General features: G+C 43.8%; 1 protein-coding gene across 2 annotated transcripts; it reads right to left on the bottom strand.

The window, feature by feature from the left end:
* Positions 1-52: 52 nt before the first annotated feature.
* Positions 53-15,286, bottom strand: LOC118236734 (four and a half LIM domains protein 1-like). 2 transcript variants are annotated; one of them, XM_035435330.1, is made up of 6 exons: positions 15,135-15,286; positions 3,489-3,668; positions 2,948-3,122; positions 2,217-2,386; positions 1,492-1,678; positions 53-1,018 (listed from the first exon to the last, which is right to left on the bottom strand). In XM_035435330.1, the coding sequence occupies exons 2-6, from the start codon at positions 3,642-3,644 to the stop codon at positions 864-866; spliced, it is 843 nt and encodes a 280-aa protein (XP_035291221.1). In that variant the 5' UTR covers positions 3,645-3,668; positions 15,135-15,286; the 3' UTR covers positions 53-863. The 2 variants fall into 2 exon arrangements, with proteins under 2 accessions (XP_035291221.1, XP_035291222.1); XM_035435331.1 differs by lacking the exons at positions 53-1,018; positions 1,492-1,678 and adding an exon at positions 1,968-2,048 and having other exon boundaries at positions 2,175-2,386.
* Between the last annotated feature and the right edge of the window lie 413 nt (positions 15,287-15,699).

Genomic DNA, 15,699 nt, shown 5'->3' with positions numbered 1-15,699 from the left:
AAGTTATTGTCTCAGGGATTATATGAAATTACTGTTTTGCTTAGAAGAATAGTTTGGAGAATCCTTTAATGTTAATGCATGTTGTACCTGACGTTTTGCATTACAGATCTTTCTGATTAGTCTCAGTCTTCCATGAAGATTTTTTGAAATTTCCAGAATTACAGTATACAATGTTTTTACTTGGACATATATAGACACCAGATAAGCATTTAAAAGAAATCATTACAAGATAAATGAGTCTATCTTCACCATCTACTACAGACCCACAGAAATGTGTTGGACCCAATGTTAAACATCTAGCTGTTTTATTAACTAAATAACCATATCACTTAATGTCAAGACTACAGCATGGTTTTTATGACTTACATTTTATTGTTTTCTGATACTGCAGCATGGTTTTTAAAACCTCCACTAAGACACTGATATAGGGATTGCATCCCTGATGCCGACTAACATGTATTGAAATCATAAATGAACTCATTCAGAAGCATAAGCATTGAGTATTTCATACCTATTAAAGCTAATTGCTGAGTAATCTACATGTTACTCAAGTTATGGAAGAAGGAGGAGTATATGTGCTAACCTGACTGAGAAGCAAGACTGACTGACTGACTACAGCTGAGATTTATGGGTAATTATAAGGAAGGTGAACTTGCAGTTCCCTCAAACTACATGTGATGCCGATGCAGATGCTGGCTCTTGATGCAGAGCCTCCCTCATTCTGTTGATGTTGCCCCTCGACTGCAGTGGTGAAGCGTTGACTCCTAAGATGGACCTTTCTTATTCTTGCATGTCTATCATTTGAAAAGCTCAAAGCCACAGAATAATTTCTCGCTCGGTTTCTTCCACCCCCTGGCTCCGCCTTACACCTTCTTGGCACAGTCGGGGCAGTAGATGGCTTCCCCTTTGACCACAAAGGGCTTGTTTGCCAGACCCAGAGAGCACTTTTTACAGTTGAAGCAGTACTCGTGCCAGGACTTGTCCTCGTAGTTCACCACATTGATTCCCTTTCCAAACCCTGGAGCGGGGAGATACAAGGGGAGAGGTGCGGGTCAGTTAATCAAGCAATTAAAAATAAGTCTTATTTTGTACGGTGCTATTTACAGGTAGTTACAACCCTTTCCTACTCTCCAGTGAAGAGCATTAGTCTGTCACAGCTCTGCAGCTGAGTGGAACGATGGGGTGAAATTAAGTTTTACGTGTGCCTTCAACTGTTCTTTGAAAAATGGCAACCACCAATTTTGGTTTAATATGTACTGGAACTTGAAATTAATTTGACATCCCAGGATTACTCAAGATGAAGTGTTCAGAAACACCAGGCAGATGACGGGCTGGTAAATGCTCAGCATGTAAAACAAAAATAATATTTCCTGGGTTGCGTGATTTTCAGAGGACAATCATATTACTCTTAAGACCGAAGCCAGAGAATTCTCCAGAAGAAGATTCTAGACCTTCAGCAAGAGAAGGCGTCAGTGTTTGTGCACTTCCTACCCGTGATGGGGCTCTGACACCCAGAGCACTTCTTGGCCACGGTGCTCTTGTAGCAGTCCACGCAATAGGCGTGTTCCTCATGGGATGTGAAGCGCGTGCCAGCGAGGGGCTTCCGGCAGGTGTGGCACACGAAGCAGTCCGAGTGCCAGGGCTGGTCCTGGTAGGTGACTCCACCGGAGGTGATGGCCTGGCAGGAGGAGGGTGTGATATCAGCCAGGAGCTGTCCTATCCACCCCCACTGCTGGTCATATTACAGCTGCGCTATGGCTAATTTAGGATTAGCTTGAACCAATCTACTTCTGTTACAGCAAAGGAATATCATTATGGGAAAGTGTAACCCTACCATTAATAGTAAAACAAGACAACAAATTGCTATTAGCCCACATCTACCAGTGTGTGACCGCGTAGCGCCTACTTGCAGTGGACACAGTGCTTGGTGACAGTGTGCAGTACCTGTTTGCAATGAACACAGCACATGGCGACAGTGTGCACTACCTGCTTGCAGCAGATGCCGTACATGGTGACAGTGTGCAGTACATTGTGACAGTGTGCAGTACCTGCTTGCAGTTAATGCAGTGCTTGGTGACGGTGTGCAATACCTGCTTGCAGTGGACGCAGTGCTTAGTGACCATGTGTAGTACCTGCTTGCAGTGGACACCGTGTTTGGTGACAGTGTGCAGTACCTGCTTGCAGTTAATGCAGTGCTTGGTGACGGTGTGCAATACCTGCTTGCAGTGGACGCAGTGCTTGCCAAACTTCTTCTGGTGGCAGGGTGCGCAGTAGACGTCCTCACCCTTGGTCAGGAAGCTCTTGGTGCGGATGGGCAGCTTGCACTGGTAGCAGGTGAAGCAGCTGTCATGCCACACGTTGTTCTTGTACTCCACATTTTCATCACCTGGGGAGGACACCTCTGTCTCACTGGCTATCTTGCAACAGGATCTGTCTGACTGCCATCAAGACTCATCTCTACAGTCTATGGGTTCCCTTACATGTGTAGCTTCCTTTACACCAGTAGTAACCAACCCTCTTCCTGAAGATCTACCGTCCTGTAGGTTTTCTCTGTAACCCTAACAAAGCACACCTCATTCAACAGCTAGAGAGTCAAGTGTGCCAAATTAGGGTTGAAATTTAAATCTACAGGATGGTAGATCTCCAGGAACAGGGTTGGTTTTCACTGCCTTAGACAGACACACCACCTACCTCTTAATTAGCCCTGCTGTAAAATGGCCACTGATTGATACGACTGGACTGGACTGTTAGTGCCTGTGGTTTTGCACTCGTCTTCCAGAGTGTGAAAAATGTTAATGCATGCGTGCATGCATGCGTGTGTGTGTGTGTGTGTGTGTGTGTAAGTGCATGTGAGTGAGTGTAAGTGTGTGCGTGTGAGTGTAAGTGCATGTGAGTGAGTGTAAGTGTGTGTGTGTGTGTGTGAGTCGTGTGTGCACGTGTGACACACCTGGCAGGATGGACTTGTAGCAGCCGTGGCAGCGTGGGGCATCCTCCCGGGAGCTGCACTTCCCACACATGATCTTGTCATCCTTGACGCTGAAGGACTCTTTGGCCAAACCCTTGTAACACTTGAAGCAACGGAAGCAGTCCTCGTGCCAGTAGCGACCCTTGTGGTGCAGCTCCTGTGGAAAAAGGTGCTGTAGTCAGAGTATGTTCCTCTTTTTCTCACAGGGATACACACAAAAATGTTCTTCTTGCACACAGAGAGAAGCACAGACTGACAGCACATACACCCTGTCATACACCACATACACCCCGCCCTGTTCTTCTTTCACAGACAAGGAGAAACACAGGCTGACAGGACATACACCCCGTTCCTCTTGTACAGACAGGGGGACACACAGGCTGAGAGCACATACAGACTCATTCCCCACACCACCAGACTGTGGAACTGCTGGCACACACAGAACACAAACACAGGGAGGGCTGAGGGAGGGATGGGTGACGGGGAAAATGACAAGGGAGCACTCCAACCAATCGCGGCTCACCTTGGAGTCCGTGCCGATGGGGCGGCGGCACTCGGTGCAGGTGTTGGCACAGAACTTATCAAAGCAGCGCACACACACGGGCCTCTCGTCCTTCTTTATGTACTTCTTCCCATGCAGGTCGTCACGGCAATAGAAGCAGTCAAAGCGGTCCGTCATGGTGGCTCAGATGGCTCGATAGGCCTGTTCAGGCAGACACAGATACACAAGGCATGCACTTTTAACTGCTTAGCTCAGATGCACAATTAACAAGTTCTGTGGGAAAATAAGGAAACACTTGAGGAGAAAACAAAATGAAATGAAACAACCTCAAAGCTGAAAATATTGTGGCATTATTAATGCTAATTATTAAGAAATTAGATTTCTCATATCCTTATCCTATCTTAATTCTGTGACAACAGTTACTATGGATGACCTAAACTGCACTGTTGCAATTTTACCATGGGGAGGGTTGGGGTGGCGGGCAGAGTTAGGGTTCATTCTCTCTGAGCTAACATTCATTGCAGACCTTTGTGTTGGGAGGCAGTGTTGTCTCCCAGCATGATTTGTTATGAGACAAATATGAAAGATCTCCAAGGTAACACTTCAGTGCTGAACACATAAAACAGATGTAGTATTTACAGCAGGGGATTCAGGACCTGTGGGTCATGGGTTTGAATATCTAGGGTGGAACGCTGTTATTGCCTGCAGTATAACTGTCCCAGTAATGTAGCAAAATATGTATGGTGCGGATGAGTAGCTAAATATGTAGGGTTGTCAGCAGTCCAAATAATGTAGAGTGACCTGCTAGCCTACTGTATACCCACTGGTTCAGAGTGAGGAACAACAGTCAAGTTTCATCTTATTCTACATACAGTCTATAACATACACGATTCCAGTCTGCTGGTTCTGGAGCAGCAAGGGATTGTCCGAACAGCCTCAACCTCGTTCATTTGAAGTGCTGTGCCACATACCATATGCGGCTTAACCTTATACGTGCTTTTCTGTGTGCTCTTTCAAAAGAGAAACATGCCAAAACTAAAATAATAGCTGTACAGTTTTTTATCGTAAAATCCACCCCACTGTAGTAATTAAACACAGCTTTTCAAAGGCATGAATCACTCGAACTGTGTGAAAGCTGCCGATAAAATCATCAACAGATGTCCCTTCAAACGTGGGACTACCATGTAGCAATGCGGTGTCGGATTGTGTCTGTGCTTTAACGCGGTATGCTGGAAAGCTCAGCGTATTTTTGGAAGTCTTAGCTCACGACTCCCATCGCCTTTTTTAATGATAGCGTATCATGACCTGCCATGAAAACACGGGCTTTCCCCCCCTACAGCGAGATGTTCTGGATCTGTGCACATTCACATACCAGAACTCCAAAAGATGTCTGGCAGGGAACATCCATTCGCTAGAGACTCTGTACAAGAGACTGTGTTTAACAAACCTCTTGGAAGGCGTTCTCTGCAGCCAGAGGATGGGTGTGGGAGCGCTCGCGGTGAACCGCAGGGCAGCGAGTATGTCCTGTGTCTTGTTGCTCTAGTGGAACCCACATGGTTCTATGGTACAAATATTGTTACCTGACCAAGCTGGCTCCATTTGCGGGACGGGGTGGTAATGACATCCTTGACCTTTCGCAACTTCTTTTTTTATTCACCTCCGGAGTGACTTTACCAAGTTACCATGGAAATATTGAAAATATTTATACTCATAAAACACAACAAATTGTCTCAGGCGCGACAGAATCAGAGGGAGGTGTGGACTGCTTGGCAAGCTGGACTCTTCAGGGCAGGCCAATGAGAGCCATCCTCCCAGGACTTAGAGATCCAGACAACGCACTGCACGGGGATAAAGGCCAGCTGGCGTCTGTCCAAACCAGGAACATGACTAAAGGCCAGACTCTCCCCTGACATTCAGGTGGCAATGCCATCAGCTTGTAAACAGAAGACAGCCTTGCTCATCACAAGAGAGCACTCAGTACTAACTGGGTCACAGCCCAGCAGGGCAAAGAGATGGAGGCCAGTATAGAATTATGTGCCTGGTACATCTCATCTCCATCAAGTGGGGGCAAGACTGATTTCCTTCAGTCTTGCTTGTCTTTCTGTGTAGATAGGATAGGATAATCCATCCATCCATTATCTATACCCGCTCATCCTGGTCAGGGTCATGGGGCGTGCTGGAGCCTTTCTCAGCGTGCATTGGGTGAGAGGCAGGAATACACCCTGGACAGGCTGCCAGTCTATCACAGGGCATAGTATAGGATAATGAAACCTTGAAATAAAGGCATTGTTCTGACAGGACAAAACTTCCCCAAATTAGCCCATTCCTTACAGGAAGGGAAAATGGAACATAATGGAAGCTTGTTGAATTGCATTCAATGGCTTTCTTTCAGGGAATCCAAGGTCAGAAAAGTCTGACGAAAGCATTCAGTAGCACGGAAGACTAAACTGGTGTCTACTTCCACGATGGGTGACACACAGGTGGAGGAGAAACCCACAAAGTATTATGCACGAATGTATGAGAAGGTACAGAGAAAAAATAAGACTGGATCAGAAAATTCCAAAAATCACCAATCATAATTATTTGGTCTCACAATGACACACATATACAGTATGGGGCCATGGCTCACTATACCATCATTTAATCATACTAGCTTACAAAGGGACAGTGGTCTTGGCATCCAGTGTATATGAGTCCACTGTAGCCCAGCCATAAAATTATTCTGTATAAAGAAAACCAGGAAATGGTGCTCTCACACGTCATCTAATTTGAAGCTCTGACAGCTTCTGATTAATTTCCCAAAAACATTATCACAGTAACCATTGCCTTGTTCACTACAGTGCAATTTCTCCACAAAGGTCACTCAGAGGTAACATGGAGGAAGTGTGCAGAATACAGACGAGTCCTCCATCAGCTCACCACAGCCAGTGAGGCAACAGCAGCAGTGACACCATTGCCTGGGTGTCAATAGGAAGCCATTTTGATCTAAGCTTGAAATGTAATGGGAAAGCTGAGGAATGGAATTAGGAGTGAAAGTCAGGGTAGTTCAATAGTGTACATTCCACCCAGCTAAAGATGGCTAACAGGCTAACACTCCCCGTCATCCACAGAACATTTGGATGAAGTGGAGAATAATTAGGGGCCATTAAAAAGGAGAAACAGAGACAAGAGAGGAAGAGGGAGAGTTTGAATTCCATTGGTATGACCTCAGAGAAATTACAATAGTTTGGAATGCAGACAAAGAGCACGCTAAATCCATCTCAGCCTCACTTCATTTAAATAAGACAGTGAGAGAAACCGTTAAGTGTGAGCACCAGTCCAAATTAAACCGATCTGACTGATGTAACGACCCATGTTCCAACAAATGAATGCTGTTCATCCTGATAATTACATGACCAGTAACTTTTTGTTGCTGAAAATAAATAAATAAAAAACAGTTTATAACACAGTGACACTTTCACCATTGATCAACTTCACTGTCATAGAGTGTCAATCTCAGCAGTTGTATGTACAGAATTTGGAGCTTTTCATCAACCCAGTGCATGAGAGAACAGGTTATGCAGAGTTTTAGATTAGTTATGATGTAACTTTTAGACTCTTCCCTGTTTTAGTGACCTTAGTGTGTTCCATGATGGGGAGGCATATGTGAAATATCATGCTTTTGGGAAATACAACATCAGTAAAACTAAAATTCAGAAAACGAATGCCCTTGCTTCTAGTTTTTACACAGACCACACAAGTCCTTTAAGCTTCAAGATATCATCTCTGTTTTGTTGATATCTCCACAGATTTTCTGTCCCATCGCTTAGACAATACTTCTCCCACTTCAAAAGTCTCCCGTCCTGATTTTTCACGTTTCAGCTTGTCACCATAAGACAGGGGTATAAATCTTATCCAAAAAGGGCCAATGTGGGTGCCCAGCCCAGCACTATAACACCTGATTCAACTAAATAACTAATCATGGTCTTCAATCAAGACCTTGATAAGTAGAATCAGGTGCCTTAGAGCTGGGCTAAAACAAAGACTTGAACCCACATTTGCATTTGATTAGACATCCCTACCCTAACACCATAAACCTGACTGGCTTTTACCGAAGCAGAGCCTACACTTAATCATACACATAATTCTGTCAGTACAGCACATGAGCACAAGCTATACAGAGAGAAAGATAGATTTGGATTCAAGTTAATCTTTTTGAAAAGGCCATTTTGCTCAGCTACAAATATTTGGACCTGCCCCTTGATATGCGAGAGCTTATCTTCATGACACGCACAGAAAACTATTTGTAACTCTAGCCAAGGACTATGAGTTTGTAAATCCAGTTTCCGATTCAACAGAACTGACATTTAAAAGCCTGTTATATAAAACTTTTGTTTTTGCCAGACACAACTGACCTTTTTTGAAAATATTTCTCAGACACATGGGTTGCAGCCTGCACAGTGGCCAGAATCAAGGCGCTATATACGAGCAAGAACACAGCCCACTGTGCACTTTCTGTAATATTTGCTGTCAAGTTTCCTAGCAACACACTATTTTTTATTATGTAGGAAGAAGACTATTTACTTATCACATGGCTGCCTCGACTGGTTCAACAATCCGGCCAAACAAAATGGCATATGCTATTCAAATGTTTCACACGCTGGTCTTTGCTGATAAGAAAACAGGAACGGCAGAACATTTTCAGGAAACTGCATCCAGGATGGAAAGAGCAGAAAGGTTCAATGAAACTTAATTAAGACTCATAATGAAATGATGTGGAAATGGACAGGGCCTTGGTTCCTTTCTGACTGAATTGCACTCTCCATTCCTCATCAACCGTTTAGCAGAACATAACTGCAGAATAATGACCTTAATCAGAGCTATCTAATTAAACAAAACCAATAGCTCATGCAGTAAGTCTGGATGTTCTTTGTTTTAACATCCATCTGGTTCTAATTAGTAATTTGATTCAGATCATTACTAGTGACTACATATCCTGTTATTTAGCTCCAGTGAAACAATCTGTTACACACGGCAAATAAATATACATGAGATATATGCAATGGAAAATGTGCCATTTTATGATCATTTAAGCACTGTGGTCCAGATTTCCCCTACTTCCACTACTTCTCACATCTCCATCACTTTCTCTGTGTTTTGTCCAGCTGCATAACCACACTGAACATTAGATACACGTGTAGGCTGAATATCCACTGCCCTGTATCCAGAGAAAACAGACAATTTTTAAAATAGTAAAGATTCTCTCTTGCTGTCACCTTTTCTTTGCCCGTCTGTCATATATTTTGAGGGTAAAACTGAATCAATACGGTACATTCCTGGTGTTTGCGTGTACAAGTATATGTGCATAAGTATGTATGGTATGTGCAAGTATCTGTGAGTGTTCTGAAATGCTGACAGGACAAGTCCCCCCTCCTCTGGTCTGTCATTCAGCTCAATAACAGAGAAATGACCACCCACCTGCTCAGGCTAAACAAGGGGAAAATGGCCTGGCTTCTCTACTCAATACACCACCTGCACACATACCATTTTAAAAATGGGCTAGACAGGGAAAGGATATGATAATTTTACCCACTTTACCAACGCAACAATGACAGGTCAATTCTTTCACTCAAAATGAAATGCACCTTAGGACATCAGAAGCTCAGCTTGTGGCATTTTCTTACGAGCCTGACCATTGATTCCGTATCACCCTTCATTTTCAATCAACATTTGAAACGTTTTAAATTGAAGCAAGAACAGAATATTGGTGAAATTCAGCCCTCCACATTCACCTTCCTGTCAATCAATACGATGGGCAGACTGGCTGGTTGATTTTCTCCATTTTGCAAAATCTTGGACATCTGCTACTGGACTGTAGTGCCAAGCTTCTCAATGGTACATCTCAAAATTGTACTCCAAATTTTAACGGAAGTCCCCTTGACTTTCTCTCTTTCTGGTATTAAATGCTATAAATATTCTTTATCATTCCATTCATGCGATGCCAGGGAAGTGATAAAGTGTTACTTGTGTTCATGAGATGAGTTTGCAGTCTGGAGGCCTTGCAGTAACCAAGGGCACCGCCAAACCACCGGCGACTCCTCTACAGCCATAATTATCTCTCTCCCCCTCACAACTCCAGCTGGGTCTCAGAACAATGCCCACCATTCACAAGTTCACAAATGAGCCCTTTGCTCCCCAACTATTATCGTTTAATGCACAGCTTCATAAAACAGGCACATTTCTGTTGGAATTGAGCAAGTCCTCTCGGAATAGCAAATTGGCAATAATAAACGCGGCATATTTTCTTTCATCTCCTGGGATAAAGGACGCCCTTCAGAGCGAAGAGGGAGGCGAGGGTGATGCGGCTGGTCTCCCAGTGACCCCAGGAGTCAGCATCTGGCCCACAGTTGGGCGTCAGGGTGGCCAAAGCAAACAGAGCTTGAGTACACTGGGGGCGTGAATGTGGCACAGTTTGAGAGTCCGTGTCAGACCTCTCCACCCCCAACCCCCTCCCACCCCCCACAGGAGGAGGTCACAGATCTGTCCAGACACTGTCTCACTAAAGTAAAACATCCCGCTCTTGTTTTCCTTCTGTTTCACTGCAGTTGAGTGCGGTTCCCTCTCTCTTGCTCTCTCTCTCTCTCTCTGAACTCCATCCAGTCCCATTTGGGTAACTGTTTTCTTCCTTTGAGGGGGAGGGTGTGGTTAGCTCGCCATGGCCAGTGACTGAGATGAGGGAGAACTAATTAGAGACCAAGCAGATGAACGATGACATCATGAAGTACAGTATACACCACATATGCACACATTCTTTCTCTTATACAGGCTCACACACACACACACGCACACACCCACACACCCCCACACACACACACACACACAGAGTCACACACAGACACACACACACACACACAGACCCGTCTGTCTGGCTGGCCTCTGCCAGGCTGAGTCCGGTCACAGCAGAGGAAAAGCAGCAGAGCCCTCCTGGGGGTGCGGCGGCTGCTCGGTGCACAGGGTGGCGTGCGGGTATGAGCTCCTCACACAGGAATGTGTGAGAATGGCGAGACAGGGGCAAACAGGAAGTGCACACAGCCAGGCCTCCACCATCAGCAAACACCAACGCTCCACTCCGCTTTGTCTAGACCCGTTAACGGGTCACCTTCATTAACACAACATAAATCACTGCGCCCTTCAATATGCTTTTTTGTATTGTGCAGATGACAGCCATTTTTAATTCATAATTAAAAACAGAGCTTAGCTTAATGCGAGAGTGTGCCAAACTCAAACTAATGAAATGGAAAACCCGTGGCAGACACCAAATACATTTGGAAGGCAAAATTGAGCAAGGAATCACATGCGTGACCTCCACACTATCTCACAAGTGTCTCACTGATGGTTTCTGCAGTTACCCCGTGAGTCAACAGTCATTTCACCCCTCACATAAATTGATGTTATGGCCCTATTGCGTACCAGAAGACCATAATCTCTGACCTGATTCACCACAGCAGGACAACAGAAAGCGGTCACCAGGACAACAGATCAACACTGGAGTGAGTCAGACCGGGGTCCAGAGTAATGGCTGCCCTCAATCTTCCTGTGAAAAGGGCCCTAAACAAACGTAAACGTTCATCCAAATAAAAGATTTATATTTTATGGAAATGCGGTCTTATCTCATGTTAGAGCAAAGAGGCGCCATCTCTGTTTTCACAGCCAATATGAAGAACGGGACTCTTGTCCATATAAGCAGAGCAGTAAGCTGTAGCACTGCATACTACACAAGTCTGCACACCCAGAGCTGGGACCAACGCTCTGTGGCCTCACAAAGTGAGTTTAGACCACGAGAAGAGGAGATGACTGCTCATCACCATGCCGAACTGGCCCACACACACCACACCAATCACAGATCTTTCGATTGCTCTTATTCTGCTCTCCTGTTTTTCTTGCAAACCTACCCAGCACCGTTCTGCCTCATTCGCTCCCTTTCAGGGTACAACATACCAACAAAATGAGAGATTACATAATAAGGTCCATTTCCTCTTGAGTTTGGTCTGTCTGCCAAACGTCATAAAGGCCTAGATTGAGCCAGATGAACTGAAGCTACCCAGCCCACAGCAATGTCAGTTCAGACGGCCACTGCCGGGGTCTGTATCCACAGAGGCCAGGGCTGAACACACACATAGACAGGGAAGGGCACCAGAAGGTCACTGGTTTGAACCCTAGATGGAACTCTGTGCTCATTTAAGTACCTCAGTACCTCAGTGACCGAATGTGCCAGAATAACTGTGTTAGCATAGTGTCACCCCAGATGAGGTTGCTCCCAATGCAGCTTAAATAACACACGTTTCTCTGTGTGGGCGAGGACTGAGCCACAGACGAAAACAGGATCAGTTTACCTCGCTCTCGTGTCAAAGTTTCACAGGAACCACAGGGCCAGATCCAGTGAGGAGTTAACTTCCTTTTTCCACTTGGAGCTCACTGCCGTACTGACACCATGGCACAAAGCCCCACACACAGATAACAGCCCTGCCGCAAGCCAGTACAGAGATCCGGACCACTCCTGCACGACACACAGTCTCAAACCTACTTCCACGAAGGAAGCGAGGCATGATGGGACTTTTCTTATTCCGCTCCCCGATCCGAGGAGCTGATTGGCCCACGTGGTAAAACAAAAGAGCCACTTAGGCATCACATGACCTCATGGAAAAGGCAATTTTTTTAAATTTAAGAATGGGAGTGTCATTACGAACGCCTGACTTGCTACAATACCAAATAAGGATTTATAGAGGTGTGAGCTCAGGGGGGTGTTAAATATGACATAAGGCTAACCCCTGCTGTAGAGGAGCCCAGGCCAAGCTCTCACTGGGAGGCACCTGCACTGATCTGCATAGGAGGCCCTCTGTCCTTGTGATACCCGAAACAGCATTTGAACCATACTTCATTTACTTAGGTAAATTTTACTTAGGGTGTTTGCCAGCATGAGGGCATGATAAGGTTTGTACTTCGGCAAAAAGTGTACCAGCACAGGAAAAAATGAGATTACTGTGAAAGAAGGAAAATTCACGCACACGCATGCACACACACACACACACGCGCACACACACACATGCAGACAGATACAGAGACACACACACACACACACATGCAGACATACAGACACACACACAAGCACACACACACACAATTTAGTAAGCTATATTCTTGGTATGGGAAATTAATGTTACGTGGATTCAAACAAGTTGGCTGTAAAAACCTATACTGGCTGAAAGGGCCAGTTTCGTGAGAAAGGGCCAGTGTTGGCATGGTGATTTCAGTGCACAGAGGAGACGTGCTTCCTGCCATGCAGCTGCCTTGTTACCGCAGGGCCTGCTCCACAGGTGCTTTTGTAAAGTCGTTAAGGAAAAATGACATCATGCACTTGGCTGACCATTAAAATAGGTAATGAAATAAGCCCACGTTAGTTCTCATGGGGTGCGGGGTGGGGGGCGTTGAACTTGATATTACAGTGAAACAATCCCAGAAGTGGAATTCAGTGAACTGTTTGCAGTGTGTGTGTGTGTGTGTGTGCGAGCATGTGTGTGTCTTTGCGTGCATCCATGGTACAGAGAGAGAGTGAAAAGAGACAGATTAGGGGTGGGGGCTGATGACAGATTTACAGATGGTGTAGTAGCTCAAACGTTCCCTTCAAACCAGATTTTGCTGCAGACAGCTACATGCACCACATGGACTGCCACTCACACATGTATGGGGAAAAAAAGAAACAGTGAAGGAATTTTAATTGTTTTTAGCAGCCTTTTTTCTAATATCATGTGACTTAACAAAAGTATGCCCTCCCAGGAGCTAGGATCTGTTAATAAGTAACAGATTTAGAAAAAAAACTGATTTTCTACAGTGCTGATGGTTTTTTGGCAAGCAGGCTACCTCAGATTGTTCAACTTCTGTAGCTATATTATCACTTTAGTATTTTGTTCCACAACTTGAAGCTTTACCCAGTATGTTCTCACTGCATAGTGTAGACAAGAAGAGTACTACATGAAAACTGTGAAACACAAAAATAAAAGCATGCGCTTACTCAGGAGACAGACATCTTATCACATAACACCGTGTCCCATTAAGAATGGCATGCGTGCACTCCATTTTAGGCCAATATACTCCATTAGCCTTCCCCATTCCATCTATCCTGGCAGTTCCAGTACTACCGTTGTCCGTTTCCCAGATGCAACATACAAGGCAGCAGACAGTGTGCTTTACAGTGATGCCAAATGAACCACCACCCCCCTGTTACCTATGTCCTTTAAAGTCTGCACCTGGGTCCTCAGTATCTATCGTGTTCTCATTCTCCGTGTTAATCTCTATTACGCATATGAAATAAGAACAGTCACAAGAGCTGTTGTAGTCAAATAAAGCTAATGGTTATTGTTTAGCCTCTGACAGCATGGTGTTAACGCACTGATAATCATTATGGCTGATTGTATAATGCACATAATGTAGAACTGTTACTATAGAACTGTTTCGGTATTCACCAGGAACTAATTTACATAAAATCAGTAAGAGGCAAAGTAACGAATGACAAAAGTGTGAAAAATGAAAGATCCTACTGTATATCCTACAGTAAGAATAATAGAATAAGAGAATTCCTCAACTTTGGCTCCAAATTGGGAAAACAGCAAACAACAGAGTGACAGATTTTGTAAACTAGCTGAATCTTGCTGAACGGTAGGACATAACCATGCAAGGAACAGGGTGATGAAAGAAAGGAGGAAAGAAAATTAAAAATGACCATTGGAAAATTAAGCACATGAACATAAAAAATTAAAATATCTATGTACTGGTATAAAATGAAAATTAGTATAAAATGATAAATGAATGTTGCAACCAGAGAGTCCTGTCCCACATCTAAAATGAGGAACAAATTTGAGGACTGATGTAATCTGTTGCCAATTCCACGCAAATTATGTAGCAAAGAACCTCTGTAATAAATAAGACAATTTAACTTGAATTTTATTTACGTTTTCTTAATCAACATCAGTAGGTTTCCTTCGTAGCTTACACATTTGGGGAAACGAGTATTAAATTATGCATTGCACACAAACCTCGGTTCAGTCAATCATTTACACCAGGTCTGCATGTCATCTCTAGCCATTAAGTGAGTTTTCGCTTAACCGAACGCTTTTGAATGCTTCTTGTCATTTCAAGTACAAGTGTACGCTCGAGCACACCTGGGTAAATCATTCACGGATGAGGGTTTAATATTAAGAAGTTATAGCACATGTAATTTTTAAATAAAATATGAGCAATATGTATGCATAAACTGTAATTTGGGAACTTTATATAACATGTTATTGAAAAGAAATTGTGCAAAACGTTTCCCTGCGTGAACTTAAATTTTTTAAAAGTCTACTGTGAAATGTGAATGGTCGCTACAAAATTTAAACTCATTTGAATTAATGAAGTCTATGCATTTCATCGACTCCTCTCGTTGTTAGGAATTTGTTTAATGGTAACGACGGCCTCGGGATGTAATACATAGATTCTTCTGCAACAAGCCTACGATATGTCGAGAATGCATTCCTATCTTCCGCAAGAAAATAAATAAAAACCGAACGACTATTATTAAGTAGCCAAAAATGAAGATTATTTTAAGAAAACAACTTATTTCAACTCTATGTATAAAAAATACAGGAAACTCACCGGACTGAAAATATAACGTAGAGCTCCGCGGGACGTTGTAGTCCTGCAGTTGTTGCTCTTAACTCGTCGGCTGAAAAAGAGGCACGCCGTCAGCATTGGGCGTTTAAAACAAGAGCGAGGGGGCGAAAACGTGAGTTAAAAAAAATCACGAACAGGATATGATAAAAAACCAACAAACTACATTCATATCAACAATGACCTCAACCAAGAATTTACAATGGTGGACTTTCATTTGCACGCTTTTTCGGAAATGGTTCACTCAAGTGATTTGCGCATGCATGCGTAAAGTGCATCACAGTAATAACTTTCTTGTAATTGCTGCTATTCTGACAGATAAAACGCCACAAATTTGGATTGATGTGAAGTGATATTCTCAACACTTAAGAGGTTGGACAATGTATTTTAATATTGCGTTTGGATCATTGGCTTTTTATAACTGGTCCATTTGGATGCGTGTTAATTAAACTGGATTAGGTACATTGAGTACAGGGAAACACATTTGCATCCTGAAATATGTCGAAACAATTTCTCATCATTTCAAACTGAAGTGTTTCAAGTTTCTTCA

The sequence above is a fragment of the Anguilla anguilla genome, chromosome 9 (genome assembly GCF_013347855.1).
Source record: "Anguilla anguilla isolate fAngAng1 chromosome 9, fAngAng1.pri, whole genome shotgun sequence".
NCBI lineage: Eukaryota > Metazoa > Chordata > Actinopteri > Anguilliformes > Anguillidae > Anguilla > Anguilla anguilla.
Note: the sequence above shows the minus strand (reverse complement) of the source record. Positions and strands in the feature narration are given on the sequence as shown.

Excerpts from the sequence above, each read along its gene's own strand:
- LOC118236734 (XM_035435330.1), bottom strand. The coding sequence starts at position 3,644 with ATGACGGACCGCTTTGACTGCTTCTATTGCCGTGACGACCTGCATGGG. Across the intron at positions 2,387-2,947 it reads CTACAAGTCCATCCTGCCAG|GTGATGAAAATGTGGAGTAC; the intron begins GTGTGTCACACG and ends TGTCCTCCCCAG. Across the intron at positions 1,019-1,491 it reads GTGTCAGAGCCCCATCACGG|GGTTTGGAAAGGGAATCAAT; the intron begins GTAGGAAGTGCA and ends TCCCCGCTCCAG.